Source organism: Moschus berezovskii, chromosome 12 (assembly GCF_049115385.1).
Source record: "Moschus berezovskii isolate FMDL1 chromosome 12, NW_MosBer_1.0, whole genome shotgun sequence".
Lineage (NCBI taxonomy): Eukaryota > Metazoa > Chordata > Mammalia > Artiodactyla > Moschidae > Moschus > Moschus berezovskii.
In genome coordinates, this window is record NC_142471.1 from 68,087,643 (window position 1) to 68,110,460 (window position 22,818).

Consider the following 22,818-nt stretch of genomic DNA (forward strand, 5'->3'; position numbering starts at 1 on the left):
ATATAGATAGATGTGAATTGTTTTCTGGAATCCTTTTTATTTTTAATGTCTTGGGTTTGCTGGTTGTTAGTTTTCACTTCCTTATCTAAAGGAAGATGGAAAATACTGTTCATTTCTGTAACCTTATAGAAAAATTATTGACACTCATTTTAGCCAAGTCTGTTTGAAAAAGAAACTGGACCACACTAGGGACAGTGATGTGCCTTCTTAGTGGAATAAATGCTATTCCTGTTTAAAGGACTTTCTGTTAAAAAAAAAAATTCACCACCATCCATGTCTTTTTTTTTTTTCTTTGCCTCCTCTCCCCACCAAAAGCTCGGGGTTTAGATCACATTGCTGAGAACATCCTGTCATACTTGGATGCCAGATCACTATGTGCTGCTGAACTTGTGTGCAAAGAATGGTACCGAGTGACATCTGATGGCATGTTATGGAAGAAGCTCATTGAAAGAATGGTCAGGACAGATTCTCTGTGGAGAGGCCTGGCAGAACGAAGAGGGTGGTGAGCCTTTTAACATTCTTACTCTTTAGAGAGCTACAGGATCTGGCCTTTCACTCTCTGGAATACAGTATTATTGGGAACCAGCAGACTACTTATCTTTTGATACACTGATTTTGCTCTTTTATAGCAAAAAGTGTTAAATAGTTGTTCATGTACTTGGCAGTTTTTCTTCTGACCAGTCACTCATAAGTGATATAATAATGTGCTAATGCTGCTTTGCAAAAAACAATTAAAAAAAAACGACCAGCCCTCCTCTTTGACTATTTTCTTTTTCAGATTTTTTGCCTTTAGCCTTTGCCTGTGGTGTTCTATCATCTTTGTAATCAAAACTATTTTTATACCCAATTAGATTAAGAACTCAAGCCTTCAGAAAGAGAAGAAATTAGAATTTAGAATAAATCATTTTTTCTTTTTCAGACTCTTAAATTTTCTCAAGATTTTTTACTGCTTAATCCTGAATCCTATAAGACATTATGTAGTTACCAGCCTAAGAGCAACAGAATTCACCAGTTTTGTTCTTGTTCTTTTAATGTAATGGTACCATTTCATTAGAACTTCTGGAAGATGTCTTCTATATATAATTTTCTCTTGGATGATTATAATGTCATTATAAGAAAGTTGGGCGTGAATACATCATAAATAAAATAAAGGTGGTGACATATTAAATGTTTTAGTTGATACTGATGTACCAGCAGGCATGTGTATGCTCAGTGATATCCTGAGCAATTAATTTCATGAATCATTTATCTTGGATCATGAAGAGGTACAAAACAGTTAAGAATGGAGGATCAGCTTTTCTTAACAATTTTTCATAAAAGTATAGTTGACTCCCTTTTTTTGCATCTTTTAAACTCATTAATGTATAATAAATATAAGGACCTCCAAATATTATACCAAGTAATTCAAGAGATTCTGTCATTCTGGCTATTAGAAGGTCTTTAAAATTTCTCCCAAATTCAATTAAATTAGGAAGCAAATGCCAGGGAATTTTTGGCTATAAAAAATTGCATAAATGAAAATATATTTTTATTTCTCCTTCCCAAGTATGTTTCCCTTACTTTCACTTATTTCACTGTATGGAAGAATGGAAACTTTATCTTTGATAATGTATTTCATACTTTGGAAATAAACTATTGTATAATAAAGTAAAAAACTATATAGGTATATGGCATTCAAAGTCCATCATTTTCTTAAGCATGTCAGGACTAGCCTTAGAAATAGAAGAGGCAGTTGCTTACTTGGGAAAATTTTAGGGCAACTAGGAATATTCCTCTACCCTTCGGGGGGGAAAAAATGAAAAGAAAATCTTCTCCAAATAACTCCTGACCCAAAATTTCAGTGTAGAGATGAATTCTCATATTTTATAAAGGTTCTGTTCCCTATTAAAATGTACTTTGTTCGCATTTAGACTGTAAATGACAATAAACCTTTATCAGATGTTGGGACTTTACAGTCTCTTTTTGAAGGCAGGGAGAGTAAGAAGTAGATGGGCAAATCTTGACAGATATGTATGAAAATACCAAAGATAAAAGGCTCCAGAATTATGCTTAGGGTTAATTAAACCCTAAAAGAGGGTTTAAACCCTTAAAGAGGGTTAAAGATCTCTTATGTTAGTTACACAGAAGAAAAAAAAAGAAGATCATTGAACAGGTGGCTTCTTGGCCTTTTAAAAGGATATGTGACGGTATAGCTGAGAAATAATTTAGGATCAGTGGTAATTATCACTCTTTCTCCTCTCTCTTCAACCACAGAAACCCATTCCTGCTCTTTTGAGTATCCTTTAGAGTTCTGACTGTATTCCTTTGTCTTTGGCCATATATATCACCTTAGCTAGATATAGATCCCTGAGATTTCAAATATTTGTTCACCCCATGAAGACTGCCTCTATTATCCCCTTGACAGTATGTGGCTGCTTATGTTTACGTTTTGCCTTTCTTCCTGTGTTAGTAATTCTTCCTCACTTTAAAAAACAATAGTCTGTAATCACTTTTTCATTTTTCTCTTGTAAGTTGTCTTACTAAGCCTCCTTTGTCAATAAAGCCTTTCTGTTATACTGCCTCTCCCCAAATGCTGTCTTTGAAAACTTCTTCCGTTTCCTCCAACCAAAAGTAAATAAATACAGTTTTCTAAAAAAGCTTTTGAGTTTAATTTCCACTCTACAGTTTTATTTTATATCTAGATGAATTTGACAGTCTTCCCCTAGGACATGAATTCTTATTTTCTCTCTTGAATAATACTGAAGATGCCTTCTCCGCTTAGTAATGGTAACTCTTAAAAGTGTAATAAAAGGCCACTTGGGATAAGTCCATTTTCTTAATCAGCAGATCACATTTTATGATAACATTCTGAATTTAATATTTAGCATTTATCATGTCCTCACACTCTTAAAAGTACTAGGCATTTCACACAGAAGTGGTCCCTGTTGTCAGAGAGCTTCCATCGTGAAAGGTTTTGACTTATAAAATAGATATAGACTGAAAAAACAGTTTTCAACACTTAGCCATCCTTTTTGTAGCACCTTTAATTTGAAGAAATTCAGATGCTTTAGCATGGCATGGTAAATGCAGTGGGATAGAAAATGAGATCAGAGTTTACTTGATTTCTCTTTCCTTAGATTGTACAGATAGTTTCATTGTATATGAAAAAAATCCTGGGGTCCCTGTATGCAATTGCCAGAGGTTAAAAAGAGGATAAGAATGAGGAATGGTGAGCTTTGAGAGACAATATAGGAGTTAAGAGTGTGAACTCTGAAGTCAGACTTAGATTCAAATCCTAGGTCTTCTCACTAGCTGTGTGACCTTGAGCAAGTTGCTTAGCTTCCCTGACATTTTATTTCATCACCTTCCACATGAATATAGTTATTCTTAACCTCTTTAAAGGATGTCGACATTGAAACTACTGCCCAGGGATTGAACCTGGGCCCTTGGCAGTGGAAGCGCTGAGTCCAGTGGTTACTGGACCACCAAGGAGTTCCCTAATAACCAGATTTAGGACATCTTCATTCAAAATTTGTTTGCCTACTATGTATTTATAGAATAATTATTGTTTAGAAAACTGTATCTTTAAGCCTGAATTATTTCCAAATGTGTCTTGTTTGTCCCTTTCTTTGTGTTGGTGTATCATGCTTCTTGCTCCTATTATAGTCCCTTTAAAAAGACAGTTATTTTAGCTTCTCTGCTGTGGATTTCCCTTTCTGTATCAACACAGAAGTCAGAGCCAGCTACTTTCCTGATAGGAAATTTTCTCAACTAATTTTCAAGGTGTATAATAGGAAGAGGGCAGGGGAGAAGTGCTCCTGGAGACATTGAACAATTAATTATATTGTAATGGAGCTATAGAGGGAGGCGTGGATGACTGGCCCAGAGAAAACATGATTTCTCTGGTGCCAGGATTACACTCAGAGGCATTTCTGTTTGTCTCCACTTTGCAAGGCACAGTGCCAGTAAGAACAGCAGTTAGTACACCCATAGTGGGGTTTACTAGCTTCCACACCGTGTTTGGTGGGTTCTTAACTTCAGGATGAGGAATTAAATTTTTTACCCAGCAGGAAGTGATTGCCATTTACTGATTTTTTTTTCGTAGCAAAGATCTAGCTTGGGATATGAGTATTCCAGAGATGTGCTGTCATAAGGAAGGAGATGCTAACAAATGTTGCTCACTGGAGTCAAGGAAAGGCAATAAAATCCATGCATGTATGTACATAGCCAGGAACACACCTGTGAAAGTCGATTTTGTGCCTTAGACTTGACACAGTGCTCTCAGGCATTTCTTTTTTTTTTTCTGCTTTCATACTTGCTGATGGACACTCCTGTGATCCCTTTGTTTTCTGTTGAAATTGCTCCTTTTAAAGCATATCAGCAGCCTGGATGCCTGAGTCGCCAATACACCTTTCCACATGTAACTGGAGACTGGTAAAAGTTAACTCTGTGACAGATGCATTCCTGCTGCCCACAATGCTAGGCTCCACTACACTGGCACAGCTTTACTCAGTGAAGGGAAGTCTGTGGGGCATGTGCCTAGTTCAGAGTTTGTAGTTATCACCACTAACAAAATTTTCATAAGGTAAGGCCAATAAGTCTGTCTCTACAGAGGTCTGATAGTCAGTAGATGAATTGTGACTATACAGATTCCATTTGTCTATTGACATAATATTCCTGAAGGCCTGACACTCTGATGTCCTACACTAGAAATCATCATGTTTTACCCAAAAGCAAATCAGTGTTGACAGAATTCCTTTAGTCCAGAAAGTTGCTCGTTAACATGGGAGCAACTTTCAGGGAGTTGCTCCTGAAATCGAGTTTTAACTTTGCACTTCTCCAGGCTAGTTATGGAGATTATATGGAATGGTAATTGTGAAAACACTTTGAAGAAATAGGAAGTTCCTTGTAAATGTATGGGGGGTAGGATATGATTTTTACTGAGAAATATTTGTTGTTTTTTAGGGGACAGTATTTGTTCAAAAACAAACCTCCTGATGGAAATGCACCTCCCAACTCTTTTTATAGAGCACTTTATCCTAAAATTATACAAGATATTGAGGTAAGAATCTATGTATATTTGGGTATTTGCCAAATACTAGAGAATCATCAACATTCTTCAGTAACAGCATTGTTACAGCAAACCCATTAGGGTTTATTGATGTGGGTTAAAAATCAATTTCTTTACAAGTGATTAGGGTAGGTAAAATATAGTAAATAGCCAGGCAAAAAATTTAAAGCTTTTGAAAACTGTTTATTGATAGATAAATAGTTAAGAGAGAGAATATGATAACAGCAGTGGAAATGTTTAAAAGTTGCACTTATAAACCATTATTCAAATATCTTCTGAATTGAGTCTCTGTGGAAGTTCACTGGTAGAAATGCCACCTCAAATGTAAGATGAGCACTGGGTAGGTAACTTCATGTGGTTCATAGCTTCCCCTCTGTTGGTGAACAGTCTCTCTCCAGAAGGTTTATTAGTCAAACAAGTTATATACAGGAGAGTTCTAGGAAATAAATTTTTAATTACTTTGCAAATGAAAAAATGTTTTACAACATTAAATAGAAGCTTTTTTAAAAAATGACTTAAGTTCTATGTATCCAGTAAAGCACTGAGCATTTGTTATTGGTTGCCATGAAAGTCAGAAAAGAGTTTAGTTCTAGTCCTTTCCTAATTCCTACTTCTTTAACATTCCTTCTTCTCAGACAATAGAATCTAATTGGAGATGTGGAAGACATAGCTTACAGAGAATCCACTGCCGAAGTGAAACAAGCAAAGGAGTTTACTGTTTACAGTATGATGATCAGAAGATAGTAAGCGGCCTTCGAGACAACACAATCAAGGTGAGGTCTCTTCAGTTATTTGAGGTAGCTGAAGGGGTAAGGATGACCACAATGTAAAGCAACCCAAAGCATAAACTCTAAACAATATTTCCAGAAAGTTTTAGATTGTTTCCAGTCCAAAAGCTAAAATCATTTCCTTAAAGGAAAAATGCCTGCTTCTCCCCAGAAACTCATACATATGGATAGTGCTAGGGTTAAATTCTCTCCTTGAAGTGCACTGAATGGGCTGTTACTCTTTTGGCCCTCACATAATTATAGGCCAACCCTGTTCCTGAATGAAAAGGATCAAGTCTGCATTATCCTGAAGCCACATATGTAGAAGTGCTTAGCTCTACCTTCAGGAAAGAGTGCATTCCACACTACTCTGGGCTTTGATTCCTTGGGGGAATCAAATGCATAATAGAGCCTGCAAGTCTCTGCACCACCCCATTATCATGGTGATCAAAAGGATCTTGTTTGCCATCCTAGATCTGGGATAAAAGCACATTGGAATGCAAGCGGATTCTCACAGGCCACACAGGTTCTGTCCTGTGTCTCCAGTATGACGAGAGGGTGATCATAACTGGGTCGTCGGATTCCACGGTCAGGTAGAAACTTTCAAATGATCTTTTGAACTCTGAAATATCAGATTCACTCTGTTCTGCCTTAGATAGTGATTTTGTTTGTATCTGCATGAACACAATTATGAAACTTCATAACCAAAGAAGAATAAGTAATCAGCTCCCCCCATCACTGTGTCAGTCTAGAACTGGAAGACTTGATTTAGGAATGGTTACGGTAAGTTTACATTTTTGTACATTTAAGAAACTATATGTTCTGTTTTAGTTTGGGGGAATCATGTATTATAGAAACTTGGTAAACTTTGCATTTTTTACAAAAACCACCTCACAGGGGAATGGCATGAATGGAATGAAGCCTTCCTTTCAGGTGGTTATAACTTTAGTACAGGCATGCATTATCTCCTTTAAAATGTGTACAGGTGAGCAGTACTCTCTCTTGCCAGCCCCTCCCCTGCTGTCCCTGCAGTTTTTAATTGCAAGCTTCACTCTGGGAGGGGCCTTCAATTTCCAGAGGCGTTAGTGATTTGATGACACAGCCATTATGCTGCTGGAGTCCAGTGTAGCTTGAGTTCTGGGTACCAGCAGAACTGCTGGAAACCTCTGTTAGGAATTTTGCCTTGAGCTAAAGGATTTAGCAAACATAATGCATCAAAAGTAACTTTAAAAAAAACAGGGAGGAAAAAAAGCAGTTAACTGCATTGTCAGATTCTCTGAAGTTAAATGTTTACCTTTCCGAATTATCCTCTGTGAATAGAAAAGGCTATTTGGGTTTTCTTGCCTTTTGACTTAAAGGCATAGCAAATTCAGTTCTTAGAGTTATCAGCATTTAACATTTATTGGTGCTTGTGGAGTGCCTCAAGGAAGCTTAAAGATTGTAGAGGCTAACATCATTTATTGGACAAGGGAAAAAGTGATTTTCTAAAAGAGAGGGTTAAATTGGAAAAAAATAAAACGTGAAAAAACAAAGTAAATATACAAAATGAGTGATCAAAATAAAATATACCTTCACAGAAATTTCTAAGGTATCCAAGGGTCCTGTACTCTGCTGTGAAGGCCGTATTTATATTGGGGTGGCTGGTCTTGATCCCCTACACTCATTCAGAGCACAGAAATGGGGCCTTATGTTTCGAGTCTAGGTAACTTTAGGCCTTGATCTGTGTGGTGAAAACTAAGCCCCAAGGTCATCAAGCTCAAATCCACAGTAGTAAGTCAGTCTATTACAGAAGGTTCTTGGCCTGTGTCAGTTCTAGGACCCGATGGCTATCTGTAGGACCACCAATGCTGCATTATTAGCAAAATTCCCACCAGTTTAAAATGTGTCAGATTGAATGTCAGAAGGTTTATGATCTTGAAGTTTGGGACCAATTTCCTGGTGATGGTCGCTGCACCCTCATTTCATCACCCTACAACTAGCCCAGATTTCAAGTTGTGTGTCTTAAGGATTGCATACTGGCAGTATCCCATCCCCTTCCTCTTCCCGCTTTCCCAGTCCAGTCCTCTACCTACCACTTCCCCATGGTCCATCATTACACTTTACCTCAGCTCAACTTTAGAGTTACAAAAGGAGAGTAAGGTATACCATTAACTGTGAGAAATAGGGTCGGAGGGGTGGGCAGTGAGGTAATCCAGTACTTAAAATAGATTGTAGCATTAATTTCACCACAATCTCAGATAACCATAATATTGTTTGTTCCAGGGTATGGGATGTAAATACAGGTGAAATGCTGAACACACTGATTCACCATTGTGAAGCAGTTCTGCACTTGCGTTTCAATAATGGCATGATGGTGACCTGCTCCAAAGACCGTTCCATTGCAGTATGGGATATGGCCTCCCCAACTGACATCACGCTCCGCAGGGTACTTGTCGGACACCGAGCTGCAGTCAATGTTGTAGACTTTGATGATAAGTACATCGTTTCTGCATCTGGGGATAGGACTATAAAGGTAATGAGGCATTTTTCAGTAAGTCCCCAACTTAGAATAGGGGAGTTCATATGGATATCTTCTCAAGGACAATTTTATATTTAACCCTCGCTGTAGAATACTTAATATTTATTTAAATCAGATACTAGTTTATGTAATGAATGAGATAGGTCATGTGACAATTTGGGTTAGGTTTTTATTCCTGTAAATAATGGAGAGTATGAAAAGGGCAGGGGTAATTTTAGGTTCAAGATTTGTCTGCAAGGCAAGACTAACCCTATAAGAGTACATCAATCTGAGGATTTCTCATATGATAACAATCAGCTACAAATTAGCCCTATATTACTGTGAATTAAACTTGTCATTTGGGGTTTGATTTGGATTGGTTTAAGACATTGAATTTCCCCTACTAATTCAGTCCCATTTTCTGCTTCCCTAAAACTTCAGTTGCCGTAGATTTTACTAATAAAAGTGCCAAATCAGCTGCCAAATGCCATTTCTGTTTCAGGTATGGAACACAAGTACTTGTGAATTTGTACGGACCTTAAATGGACACAAACGCGGAATTGCCTGTCTGCAGTACAGAGACAGGCTGGTCGTGAGTGGCTCATCTGACAATACAATCAGGTGAGCAGCAGGTGCCCTTGCCCAGAAGGGATCACTATTATCCTGCCATTCATTGTGCACAGACCATACAAATTGTCGACTGTGTTCTGTTTATAATAAAACATTCTTCAGTTTTCTGTGGCTTCTTACAGGTTAAAAGTTTGCCCCAAGCAGAGAGACAGCACAGCAAAGCCTTTTGTTGATGTGTTTCCTTCCTGTAATAGTTTTATCACCAGATAGACCTATTTAAAAGGAACTGCTTGAATGAGGAAGTGAGCAAGAGAAATAAAAATGGAGGTTGAAGGCCCTTATCTAAATTTCTCCTGTCTGCAGTTGATAAGTGCTAATAAATAGCTAAAGGGCTTTTCTTTTTGCCAGTGTTTTTAAAAAAAAATAAAAAAGATTTGTTCCCCTACTAGAAGTTGTACAGTTTTGGTTTTACCAGCATTACCTAATGGGCCAGGGAGCTACCAGTCTTTTAAATTATGAACAGATTATGAAGAATCCACAAATTGAAATACTTTTTGGTGTTTTCCCTTCATGAAGATGAGTAACACACTATGCATAGAATTTGAAAGATTTATCAACCCTCTCCCCTCCTTCAAAGAAGTACTAAGGGAATGAAAAGGTCATTGAAAAAATAACAGACAGATATTGTTATATCTAAGGAAATTAGCATTCCTAGAAATCATTTGGATTGGTCAGAAGGCATACATAATTTAAATTGGTATATAAAAGTTTTTGAGAACTTACTTTGCATTTCCATTATATGAGAAAAACTGTTCTGAACAGTGGGGTGAAAGCTGAGGGTGACCTCAGTGACAGAAGTACACATATTTTGTGAGAGCAGGATGTCACCATTCCTGCATCTCATTCTTACTTAATTGGGGTTTCTGGAAACATTATGTTTCTTGGCTTGGTCCTTTCCTTCTTAGGCAACTGTATACATTGAATTCATCTTTTATATTCCTTGGTGATCCTGATTACAGGTTTATATGAAGCTTGATGCTTTAAAAATATTTACAACATATTTGAACTTAAATCGTAAATTTTTCTGCTTATATGGCAGAAAGTAAATAAATTACACTGAAAGTAATACATTTGTATATGACTGTTGATTGGTTTTTATATTTTGGATATTTTAAAAGACATACGATGTATGTTATTATAACGTTCCAGGCTTAGAAAAGAATGCATGGAAATTCACTCAACTCAATGTTCTCTTTCAGATTATGGGACATAGAATGTGGTGCATGCTTACGAGTGTTAGAAGGCCATGAGGAATTGGTGCGCTGTATTCGATTTGATAACAAGAGGATAGTCAGTGGAGCCTATGATGGGTGAGTGTGCTGACAGTGTTTTTAAAAGTTCTCTTAATCCCCCCTGCCTTAGAATATTAAACATAGCCTTTCCTTGACTCCAAAAGATTATAGATACCACAGAAAGAATCTGATACAGTATTCTTGTGTCTAATCCATATATTCACATCTCCTTTGTTCACTCTTTTCCAAATAATCTTCCCAGTCATTTAATTATACTTGTTTGCTCATGATTTTCATTAGTATTTTGGATTTTTGGTCATATAAGGCAGAAAACTGGATAAACCCTAGTATATCAGGATATGGATATAAAATAGTGACTTGTTAATAAAATTGAAATGTTGGAGGATAGTATCTTTGGAGGGGGCTTAGTAGGGGAGGGTCTTGTCTTCACTGCTGGCATTTCAGTCACAGTGCGTTAAATAATCTTTACTTTCCTTCAGTCTACTTTCCAGTGGTTACAGACTCCGTTCATGTTGTGGATGGATCCCACATCCAGCGACACTAATAAGCACATAGTAAATTCTTACAAGAGTGAACTCACTTATGAAATGCTCTCTGTCATTTCTTCTCATCAGGGTGCATGATGTGGAGGACGGGAAGGCCACAGTTCAAATACTGGCAGTTTTTTTAAAATATCAGAAACTTACTTACAACTTTATCTTAGTTTACGAGCTGGCTATGCTTGATTCATTAAGACAACTCAAGCAGCAGTAAGTGTTAACAGACCCATTTCCTCTGCTTTGAGTCAGCCGTCACTGTCAGACCCTTGGGAAGTTGTTGGGGCTATAACGACATGTTTTAGCTAAGTCCAAAGTTGTATTTTTCTTACTGCCCTGGTTTTGATCTGTACCCTTTTCTTGGGTTTTGTCTGTTACTTACCTTGAGGAGACAGGACATAAAATTGATTCATAGAAGAACTAAACTTTTCTTATTTAAATATTGCTTATATAAATTCTAGAGTCTTACGTGGACCCCAGTCCTCTGATATGTGTGACCTGGGCCACTCTCAGAATTGACCAGAAAAAAAAATCCCTCAGAGTTAATAGGTTTCTATCTAGGTCTAAGTGATCTCATCTACAATTAAGAGTTCTAATATATAAGAACCCCTTTTGGCCCCAAGGTATGGTGTGACTTCACTGTTCACTCTCTTCAGTTTGTTGAAAGCTAACCTATTTCTTGTTTTTAGGTTAATCATGTACATTTTCCCCTTTTAAGACTAATAACCTCTACCCAAGAGTGAATGCGTGAACTGAGTCTCCAAATCAAAAACGTTTTTATATATCCCGTGAGCTGCATTTATCATATAAACTATCTTCACCATATATATTTATTGCCGTGACTTCTTGCTATTTTTTCTTGTGTCCCTTTAGTTTTGCTTTTTACTAAGATTTTGGTTCCCTTTTTGATCTTTAGAAAAATTAAAGTGTGGGATCTTGTAGCTGCCTTGGACCCTCGTGCGCCTGCAGGAACTCTTTGTCTACGGACCCTTGTGGTAAGAGCCTTATTGTTTAGAGGGGTTTGAGGAGCAGGAAGGGGAAGAAATTAAAACATTGATGTGCTATGGAATACAGATCTGGATTTGATAGTTAGAACCTCACAAAGTGTATTACTAAGTGGAAAGGCAACCAGTACTTGACAATAAAATATGTTTATATAGCTGCCTTTCATCCAAAAGTGCTTTAGAGACTGTATATGGAGAAGAATGTGGCAGCTGTTCAACAGCTGCACAGCAACTCTACACAACAGTTTAGTACAGGAAGTGAATAAGAATTTTGTATCCACTAGAAACAGTAGGGGGTACTTGGGGAGAGAGAACATAATGACTCAAATTGGAACCTGTCCAGAATCTGAGGACCTGCACACCTGTGCCTGCAAAAAGTGCCACGGGGAGCCTGCATGAACCCCCTGATCCGCCCCTGAGTTCGCTTCCTATTTAAAGAATGCTGCCTCCGGCAATTCGAATCCTGTCTCTTTTATTGTTATACCCCCTGGCCCATACATCTTGACATTTTGGGAAAGATATGACTTAGAAGGAAGAATGTCATCTCAAAAGCACCAAGTTCTTTATCGTGATGTTAGCCATAGGCCCAGATCAGAAAATGGCCCAAAGGTTTGAAAGCTGCTTCCATGACAGAAAGAGTAGGTGGGGTATCATGGAGGACAGAATCTTCTGCACAACTCAGGAAAAGATGAGAGCAAGGATTTGAAGCCCATCCTGAATGCTGCCTTTCAGCACTTCAGGCAGCCTCTGCTCTGGAGAAGAGAGCGATACTTTTGTCTTCCTTGTTGAATGTAAAGCTCATTCTTTTAGCACTAGACCTGTTTTACCTGCATGTTTGACACATGGTTTTTTTAAATGTATACGTTCATTCATTTGATTTTTGAACTATAATTTACATACAGGAAAATTTGTTCCTTTTTTTTGTGTACTTCTATATATTTTGTACAGAAATTTGTAGTTTTGTAAACCCCACAGTCAAGATACAGAACAGTTTCATCACCTTAAAAATGATACCCCTTCATATTAATCCCCTCTCCTCAACCCCTAGCTACTGTCCCTTTAGTTTTGCTGTCTTATAAGTGTCATATATATTAAATTATATTAATGTAGCTTTTGAAAAAATTTTTATTTATATTTAGTCTTGGCTGTGCTGGGTGTTCATTGCTGCATGGTCTTTTTTTCTAGTTGCACCAAGTGGGGGCTGCTCTCCAGTTGCGGTGCTCAGGCTTCTCATTGTTGTGGATTCTCTTGTTGGGGAGCATGGACTCCAGGCACATGGGCTTCGGTAGTTGCCGTGCGCAGGCTCAGTAGTTGCGAATCCCAAGCCCTAGAGCACAGACTCAGTAGTTGCAGCACACAGGCTTAGTAGCTCCACAGCAGGTAGGATCTCCTAGACCAGGGATCAAACCCATGTCTCCTACATTGGCAGGTGAATTCTTAACCAGGGAAGCCTATATTTATGTAGCTTTTTGCATTTTTCTTTTTTTTCACTTCTTTTGAGATTGATTCACATTGTTGCATGTATTAATACTTTGTTCCTTTTTATTGCTGAGTGGTATTCCCTTGTGTAGATGAACCAATTTCTTTCTTCATTTACCAGTTTTAAGGACATTTTTGGAGTTTTCAGTCTTTGTAATACTGAAAACATCCCAATATAGGCTTTTGTGTGTATATTTTTTTCTTTCATTTCTCTTGGGTAAATACCTAGAAGTATGATTTCTGAATACACATTGAAATTTAAAGGAAACTACCAGGCTATTTCCCAAAGTAGCACTTGGGGAGTTTGCAAATGTAAACCATTTCACATTTCCACTAACAATGTGTGAATGTCCTGTTTTTCCACATCCCTGACAGGACTTGGTTTTGCAGTTTTTAAAAACATTACAGCTACTTGGGTGGGTATGTAGTTTTAATTTGAATTTTTGTGATAGCTAATGGTATAGAACATCTTTTCCTGTGTTTATCTTCTTTTGAAGTGTCTTCCGATCTCATCCTCATTTATTTATTGAGTTGTCTAAGTTTTTAAAAATAGATTAATTGTGATATAATTGACATACAATAACATGGACATATTTAAAGATGCAACTTAATAAATTTTGACATATATACAAAACTGTGGAAGCATCATGCCAACTAAAGAGTGACTATATCTTCATGCCCACTATTATGTAGTAATCCCTCCTTCCCTTAACAACACTGAATCTTCTTCTAAATAAAGACTACTTATTTAGGCCTTTTTAAATTTCTCAGCAATGTTTTATAGCCTTCAATGTAAAGGTTTTGTATGTCTTTTGTCATATTTATCCTTAAGTATTTCTTATTTTTAATGCTATTATAAATTATATTTAAGATTTTTCATTTCTGGATTGTTCATTGCAAGATATATAGAAACACTTCTTTTCCAATCGTATACTTTTCATTTTTCTTTTTTGTTTTGTTGTACTGACCATCAGTACAGTACTCAAAACAGTTGGTAAGAATGGATATCCTTATCTTTGGGAAAAGGTATTTGATCTTTTACCATTTATATAGATATATGTTAGCTATAAGTTTTTCATAGACACATTATCAGAGGATTAGGAGATTCCTTTCAGTTCCTAGAATAGAGAGCTTTTATTAGGAGTGGATAGGGTTTAGTTAAATGCTCTTATCTGCATCTGTCAAGTTGGTCAGTGTGGTTTTCACCTTTATTCTGTTAATTGTTATGTTTTTGAATACATTGAGTTTTGAATATTAAACTTTGTACTGCTCCAGATCCCATAGACATTAAAAGGATTATAATAAAGGGATGCTATGAACAATTCTGTGTCTTCCAAATTGATAACCCAGATGAAATGGACCAATCCCTTGAAACATACAATATTCCACAATTTAGGAAGAAATAAACATTCTGAATAGACCTAACCTTATTAAAGAAATAGAATAAATAATTAATAACCATCCAAAACAGAAAGCACCAAGCCCATATGGGTTCACTGATGAATTCTACCAAATGTTTAAGGAAGAAATTATCCCAATGCTGTATCCTTTCCTCCAGAAGATACAAGCAGTGTGATATTTCCTACCTGATTATGTGAGGCTGGCATTACCCTAATCCTGAAACCAAACAAAGATAAGAAAACTACAGATATGTCTACCAATATGTCTTATGAACACAGATGATCATGTATTTAATGAGCTCATTTACATCTTGTAAAGAATGTAAAACAGTGCAGCCTCAATGGAAAACAGTATGTGTATGTATGCTTAGTCGCTCAGTTGTGTCCGACTCTTTGTGACCCCATGGACTGTATAGCTCACCAGGCTCCTCTGTCCTTGGGCTTCTCCAGGCAGGAATACTGGAGTGGGTAGCCATTCCCTTCTCCAGGGGATCTTCCCAATGCAGGGATCGAACCTGGGTCTCTTGCATTGCAGCCAGATTCTTTACCATCTGAGCCACCAGGGAAGCCCAGTTCCTGTGTGTGTGTGTGTGTGTGTGTGTGATACACAGAGAATAGAATATTATCCAGCCTTAAAGGAAATGCTGTCACACGCTACAGCATAGATGAAACTTGACATTATTCTAAGTGAAACAGGTTTATACCTGCTTCTTAGAGCCAGTTGTTAGATTTTCATGAATTCTGCAAGTTGGTTGAACTCAGATGGATAGCTTGAAATTGGCTAGGATAGAAATTTTTAGACTGTAAAATGTGGAAATGCTTTTACAAATTGGGGATAGTTAATTGATAAATATATACCAGCACAGTACTGCTTATTGGTCATCAGCCCTTGGCCTATGATTATAATAGAATCCTAGAGATACAGAGAAGAGGATAAAGCCTGAGAGGTACTGAGGAATGTTCTCACTGAGGCTAAGTCTAGGAGAGTTAGCAATGAGAAACTCGTGTACTGTTTGACATGTGTCAACTCCAGTGAATATTACTTTGACTGTATATGAAATCAACTACCCAATATTTGACTTTTATATGCTGCCTTTAATCCAGATTAAGATTTTTATCTGTATTCTTGAAACAGCTAAATGGTCACGAAGACTATCAGCTTTAGCCTCTCCATAGACTCCTTTTGACATGTTGCTGAATATGTGTTCTTTTGATTTTGAATAATTCAAAAGTTCTGTTTCTGCCTCTTTAGGAGCATTCTGGAAGAGTTTTCCGACTCCAGTTTGATGAATTCCAGATTGTCAGTAGTTCACATGATGACACAATCCTCATCTGGGACTTCCTAAATGATCCAGCTGCCCAAGCTGAACCCCCCCGCTCCCCTTCTCGAACATACACCTATATCTCCAGATAAATACTCATAAACTGACCTCAGACTCGCCCAGGTATGAAAAAGAATTGTGTATATAGCACTGAGGGTAAGCGATGGAACACTGGCTGTAAGGTATTGTGAGTTCATGGAGCCTTCTCATGCCCTTTATAACTCCAAGTCCTATAATACAGAAACTGACACCATGAGACAGGGCTGGGCTGCACACTGGATGCTGCCCTTGATTGAGGTAACCAGCCTCGGTCCTTAGATAATTCTTGAACTAGATCGCGATTATCCTTGTGTAGTAGAACTAATATTCCTGCCTCAGTCACCTAGTCGGATTGTTAAGGAAATAAAATGAGATTTAAATCAGTTTCAAAACTAAGAGTATTGACCCCAAAGCCTGTGGCTTTGTAATTCCCAGATTAAACTAGTACCTACAATGGAAACCCTTTAAGCCAAGTAGATAATCTGGTGTTGGAAAGAAAAAAAAATCTCTTGGCAAAGTAACACACAAGGCTGCCTTCTCATAGCTCTTGTCAGTGTCATTTGATTAAAAAAGGTAGCTTTTCTCCATCCCCCTTATCTGCATTCCCTGCCCCCTTCAGCTGTTTTTTGACCTTGGAAGTAGCTCTGGAGTTGGTGAGAACTCCAATATTCTCCCACTCAAATCTCCATCCTGTCTCTGGGGCAGAAGAAGATCCTAATATTCATCTTAACCTATATCCCTGGGATACTCAGATCATACCTGATGGTCCTGAGCAGGTCAGATATAAGTAATCACTGGTTTGGGAAAACTACTAGCTACTGGGAAATATTGCCATTATTGTGATTTCTCATTTCCTATACTTGCCTCTGTTCTTGCGGCAGAAGCACACATTCAGTACACTCTTCTGCATATCTTTCTGCAGTGGTTCTTCTGAACAGGGTGTTTTAAGCCTTTCTGGGCAAGATTCAGTACTCACTTCTCTCACAGAGGATGTGCCGCTTCCTCAGCCAAGGCACAGAGACAGGCTTGATGAGAATCCTATCCATATGCCCTTGAGCAAACAACTTCCCCAAGCCTTAGTTTCCTTGAGAATTGTAATACCTACCACACAGAGCTGTTGTGAGAATCAAATGTTATGCGTAGAAATCTTAGTGCTTAGCACAGTGCCTAGCATGTAACAGACCCTCAATAAAAAAAGTAACCATTAATTAGTATCAATATTGAAATTGTCATATAGATATCCCCTCCTTGTGTCAAAATGTTGTTCTCTTCAGATTTCAATGGCATTTTGGCTCTCTGATTGTTTACATTTCCTTCTTTGTCTCACTCCTGAAACTTAAACATCCACTAAGAGTCTGTCTCAGGCTTTTCTTCCCTATCTGAGTTCCTTTCTTTGGCTCCCTTATCTCTCCCCAAAGCTTCAGCTCTCATCTCCAATTTGTATGTGTAGTCCCAACCTCTGCCTTAATCTCTAGGCCACATTTCCAGTCACTACCTACACACCTGTCCTCGACGGTATCAGGGACACTTCTGGGGCACACATCTAACACTCAGGCTCTCCCCTCATCTGCACTACCCGTGCTCTCCAGCCAAGCATCCAGAGAGCCTCACCCTACTCCCCCACTTTTTTTTAGTGGCATACTGCATTCATGGCCACTAAGGCCAGAACCTCAGAGCTGTCCTCACCTGCTCTACCATTATAGGAAGCAGTTGAAAGCTCAGTGCTACACCCACCATAGTTATTGTTAATCTCTAGACATCAGAGTCACTCTACATGCATCAGAGCCCTTAGAGTCCTGAGCATGTCAGTGAGCCCTGCTGAGCCCCCAAACGGGCCATGTAGCCTTTGACAGAAACTCCTGTGTGGCATGGACAGAGAGCAGGTATTAGGAATGACCTCTGAGCCTTTCTCCCAATTGACAGCTAGTTTAATATTCTTTTCCCCTTAGAGAAAGTGGGAAATACAGGAAAAGGAACTAATGACTCTGTGCTCTGTTTTCACACAGGACTCATTAAAGTTGCGGTATTTAACATATCTGCCAATACCGGGATGAGCAACAACAGTAACAATCAAACCACCACCCACTCTCCCTGGACTAGCCGAGGAGCGGGGCTTTAAGACTCCTATTGGGACACAGTTGGTCTGCAGTCGACCCGGGATGGTCTACTCAGCATAGCTGACTGCTTCCGTGCTGCTATCAGAAGATGTCTTTTATCTTTTGTGAATGATTGGAACTTTTAAACCTCCCCTCCCCTCCTTCTTTCCCCTCTGCACCTGTTTTTTCCTCATTTGGTTCCAGACAAAGATGACTTATAAATATATCTAGTGTTTTGCCAGAATCTCTCTTGCTTTGCTGTTAAGCAGAAGAACTAGTTTCCCTGTGTAGCCTACCGGGAGAGAGCCACTTCTAGGGGACGGGAGATGCAGCTTCAAGCCAGACAACACCCAGTATCTCCCTGTAAACTGCAGGCATGCCCAGCACCCAGCAGGACCTACCCCAGCCCCACTGTGCTTAGGAAGAGGCAACTGTCTGTGTAGCCTCTGGGGCAAGAAAAAAAGAAAACAAGAATTTACACCCTGGAAGATCTGGGCCTCTTTCCGTCCATCTGTTTCTCTGTTTCTGTCCCTCTTGCCCCCTGTTGTCCCACTCACCTTCAACATGTTTCTCTACTCCACCTGAGAAGAAAAAGTATGAAGAAAGTATCCTCAGTTATCATGAGGCAGATGAGGAAATGCAATACTTAAAAGAGTTAAAATGCTCTTCAGTCAAAATTTCATACCCAGGCTTTGGCCGCAAGTGACCCTTTGTGGCAGCAATGGATTCTCAAACATGGTACTCACCGTATTTGCACTCTTCTCTCTTCCCCATGTTACACACCCCACCCCCACCCCCAAAAGGGAGGCGGCAAAAATTTCCTGGGCTCCATCAGTGGCCACATCTTTTCTGGACTCAGCAGTCTCCTGGATTCCATGTAGAGTGTGGAAAGGAGTTGCTGATTGCATTTCCTCTCATTAACAATTAGATGTGTAATAAAAAGCATTTTACTTCATCTTAAATCACTGCTAAGGCTCAGCCTACAGAAAGAACTGAAATGGCCGGAGCCAGTTGCTCGGTACTTTCTGCATAATGGTTCGCATCTCTGATTTCTTCATCAGGGCCTGAGAGTACCCAAAGCACCTGTCTCTTTACCAAGACCATGATCAGACTAGCTTACCAGGTGGTCAGGACTAAAAGGTGATGTCTTTTTCACTTAGGCCAGTAAATATCGTCCCGCAAAAATCAAGCTAATCATCTCAGCCTTGCACTGCAGAACCTTCCTTCTGCTTTTCCAAACCTGGTATTTATAAAAGGCAAAGCTGCCAGAGAGAATCAGGGTGAAGTTTGGCATACAGGGTTTATTAATAGTGCAGAAACTGCCTTCTCTTTACTTTCCTTCCTCCTCCTGGCCTTATTTTACTCTCCACTCTCCCCAGCCAATAAAATTTCTCTGGCAGTTGGTGAGCAACATAAGCAAATGAACTTCAGCAAGGGCCAAGGCTGACCAATAGGAGCTTCAGGTAAGGGCATGTGTGCCCCACAACCTGGGAGCACAGGGAGTACTATCCATGTGTGCCCCCCTTGTTTCCAGGTCAGGAGTGGGCCTGCATCATCCATCTCATGGGACACAGACACACCCATCAACAGCCTCAAGGCCCAGGGCAGTCTCAAGGGTCCCTTGGAAGCTGAGTTGACAGGCCCATTGTTTCCATTACTAATCAACACAGTTGAGTAAAAGAAAAGCCTTTTAACCAGCTGCTGTAAAATTTCAATGGGAGCCTGTAGCAGGTGACCTCAAAGCCAGGCCACTTTAGTTCAGCACGGGAGGCGGGGAGAGAGAAAGCCATCCTCACTCTTCCCTCTGCTTTGCCAGAAGGAATCCTCTTTCCAAAACGTGCCCAGACCGAATGTTTTTGTGTAGTGAGAGGCAGACTGTGCGTATGCATTTTCCCTTTCCTGCTTTATGAATGCTTTTAAGCTTTTAGTAATAGGTTGTAGAGAGAAAATATTTTCCAATGTAATGATATGTCATTGCCAGGGAAATATGTTCTGAGTATAATTCTCTTACCAACTACCCACATGCTAGAGAAATGTCTTCTATTTAGCCACTATCAGGGTTCCTTGTCTACTGTCTTGATTATTAATGGATTTTGATTGGTTAAGGATTTTCTATAGATGAGGCAGAGGGCTGACCACCCTGAGAAACACCCAGGTCAGGCACTAAAAAGGCAATGGATTTTGAACTGTTTCAAAATATTGTCCAGTAGCCATAACTTTACCAGCCCTTCTCTTATATGCTGCTATTCAGAAGTGGAACTGTGGAATAGTCATTGGTGCCCGGGGTTTTGCTCACCCATCTAGGTTCAGTGTAAGGTATGTTATCTAAGACCATTTTGGGAGCTTGTCCAGTACATCATAAATGAGATCAAGAGTGGACCCTGCAGTCTGGAGCTATCAGCTCCATCAAGGATATTCTGCAAGTTGTCCTCTGCTGCTGTTGGATATGGGAATGAAGTGGTCTGAAAAACTTGAGTCAGTCACATTTCTCAGCTCTGGGGGTCATTTACCAGTTCATTGTAGAAGAAATAATCAGGTAAGTAGAAGTTCATTTCCAGAGAAGGTAAATCCCACTTACCATCTCTGCATGATTTCAGTGGGAATTGATTATCACTAATCCCCAACTGGGCTAGAATAAATGTAAAGTTTGACCTTTTTAAAAAGAAAAGAGAAACAAAGAAAGTCTTAACACCTCCAAAGAAATGGTAGAAAAGGAAGTGAAGGTGTCTCTGGGCTCTGAAATGAAATGGCCCCATTGTAGATTAGTCTTTTCTCACTAAAATTCCAGCGTGGGCCTGCCAGAAACGTTTCATAAAGATAGAGGAATCGTGTTCAAAAGCAGGCGAGGAGTATGTGCATGCCCCTGCACCCTGTTGCTCTATGGGCACTTGTGAGCTCTCTGTTCACACTGGGGCTTCTTGGACAAAACCAGCATGCCTTGCTACATGTGTGTATTTCCACTGCTGAGAACATCCTTTTACTTCCCTATATGCAGTTTGAAAGTGGACATGAATTGTGAATGGGAGGCCTTTTACACTTGTCTCTTGGCAAAATTCTTTCCAATGACTCTTTACCAGAAATTTCAGAGGCAGACTCTCTGGAATTCTACTGACAAGTAATAAAGTCTGGCCCTCATAACTTGTTTTGGGGAAGGATCCTGGGACCCCTAAATCATTCTGTTTTCTGCCTGAGTAAGAAAAATCCTTTTTATTTTTCTTTTGTAAAACCAAAAGTTGAAGAGAAGAAAATATGCACTCTGCCATTTCCTGGTACCCACTGGTCTCAACAGCTGTGGTTACTTAGCACTTGGTTATATGTGGAAAATCAGGGCTTTGGGTGGAGTGACCGGGGGGATATTAGAATATTAATAACTAGGGCAACGTTTTCTTCCCTAGAATTATACACTTTGGTATTGTTGACCTTCTTGGCATCTTACATGGTAACACGTTCCTACCTAGAATGGTGCAGGCCAGAGAGGCTAGGCTGCTAACTTGATTCTGGAGGAATCCAAGGTACTTTCAGGTGTAAAAGGGGATGTTTAGATGCCCACCACCTGTCTGATGATCAGGTTTGCCATATGACTTTAATCCACATTTCTGATCTCCTCCTCCATTTCTCTGAGTTGAACAGACTTCCCACGATCTGGAGAACATGAAAAGGTGCCCTTGCTTTTCTTTGCTTTCCTCTCTTCCCTTCTTGAGTAACCCTCACTTCTGTCAAGTGTACCCAAACCTGCAGGCTGAGTTCATCTCCCCAGACTTCATCCACACAGCTGATCGCTGACAGACCACAAACCCCTTACATTATCCACAGACTCAACATAATCTGTGCCAAAAAAACAGTCGTCTCTTAGAATAAAGCTGAGTTTTGCTTCTTGTTATTTTTACCTGTAGTTCATTTGTGACTTCAGAATCCTTGAAATTGAGGAGAGAAACCAAAAAAGTGTGATTATGGCTACCTGAATTCAGGTGGAACTTAATGCATTGATATCCAGAAACCTCTTCCGTTGGAAATTGAGTACCTATGATCTAAAGTTTCCTGGAGGTGGATGACATCTGCCAACATCTCTCCAGCCCACCCTTAGCTTCCGATTGGTTCTGTGGTTGTGTGGGTGTTCAAAGGTCAGTGCGGTAAACAGCATTGTAAAGCATCACCTCCCCTCTGACCCTTTCCCTTTCTTGGACACTGATGGAAAAAAAAAAAAAAAGGTTAGATCTCTGGGTACCAAGGACACTAACACTTTCCCAAATCAGTGATCACTCAAGCCCAATGCAGACTGTTCTGAGGGATGTTCACTTGACTCCAGCTGTGGGGCAGGCCTGGCAACAAGTGTGAGCCTCCCTGAGAGCTTTTGTTAGCTTTTGTTCTCTAGACTCTTCAGTCCCAACTGCTTTGACTTTTGTGATTATGTTATGGTGATGTGTAGTCAATGTACCTATATGTTCACAACCTAGAATCATGATAATATAGTGTGTTTTTTTTAACTGTTCAGAAAAAAAGGTAACTTAATTACAAATATAAGATTAAAGTGAATTTTCTGGGTGTCTTGTCTCTTTACCCCAACATCAAGAGGACAGTACTTTTTCAATATAGAAATTGAGGGAGTAAACAGAGACCTTTTAAAGAAAATCTGACATGAAAAAACATTGAGAGGAGTCAGGGCCAAATGGTATGAGTAAATGTGGGGACCTATACATATAATTAAGTGTTCCATGTTGAATTAAAGCCAAGGTGATGTCTAATTT

General features: G+C 39.2%; 1 protein-coding gene across 10 annotated transcripts in view; it reads left to right on the forward strand.

The window, feature by feature from the left end:
* BTRC (beta-transducin repeat containing E3 ubiquitin protein ligase) overlaps positions 1 to 22,313 on the forward strand; it is a 183,108-nt gene extending 160,795 nt beyond the window's left edge. For all 10 annotated transcript variants that reach the window (XM_055424823.2, XM_055424826.2, XM_055424829.2 and 7 more), the window contains 10 exons: positions 316 to 502; positions 4,945 to 5,041; positions 5,686 to 5,823; positions 6,292 to 6,410; positions 8,080 to 8,329; positions 8,817 to 8,935; positions 10,144 to 10,254; positions 11,650 to 11,728; positions 15,869 to 16,061; positions 17,984 to 22,313. In XM_055424823.2, the coding sequence (XP_055280798.1) occupies positions 316 to 502; positions 4,945 to 5,041; positions 5,686 to 5,823; positions 6,292 to 6,410; positions 8,080 to 8,329; positions 8,817 to 8,935; positions 10,144 to 10,254; positions 11,650 to 11,728; positions 15,869 to 16,030 (1,262 nt within the window). In that variant the 3' untranslated portion in view covers positions 16,031 to 16,061; positions 17,984 to 22,313. The remainder of the gene's footprint in view (positions 1 to 315; positions 503 to 4,944; positions 5,042 to 5,685; positions 5,824 to 6,291; positions 6,411 to 8,079; positions 8,330 to 8,816; positions 8,936 to 10,143; positions 10,255 to 11,649; positions 11,729 to 15,868; positions 16,062 to 17,983) is intronic.
* Positions 22,314 to 22,818: the final 505 nt, after the last annotated feature.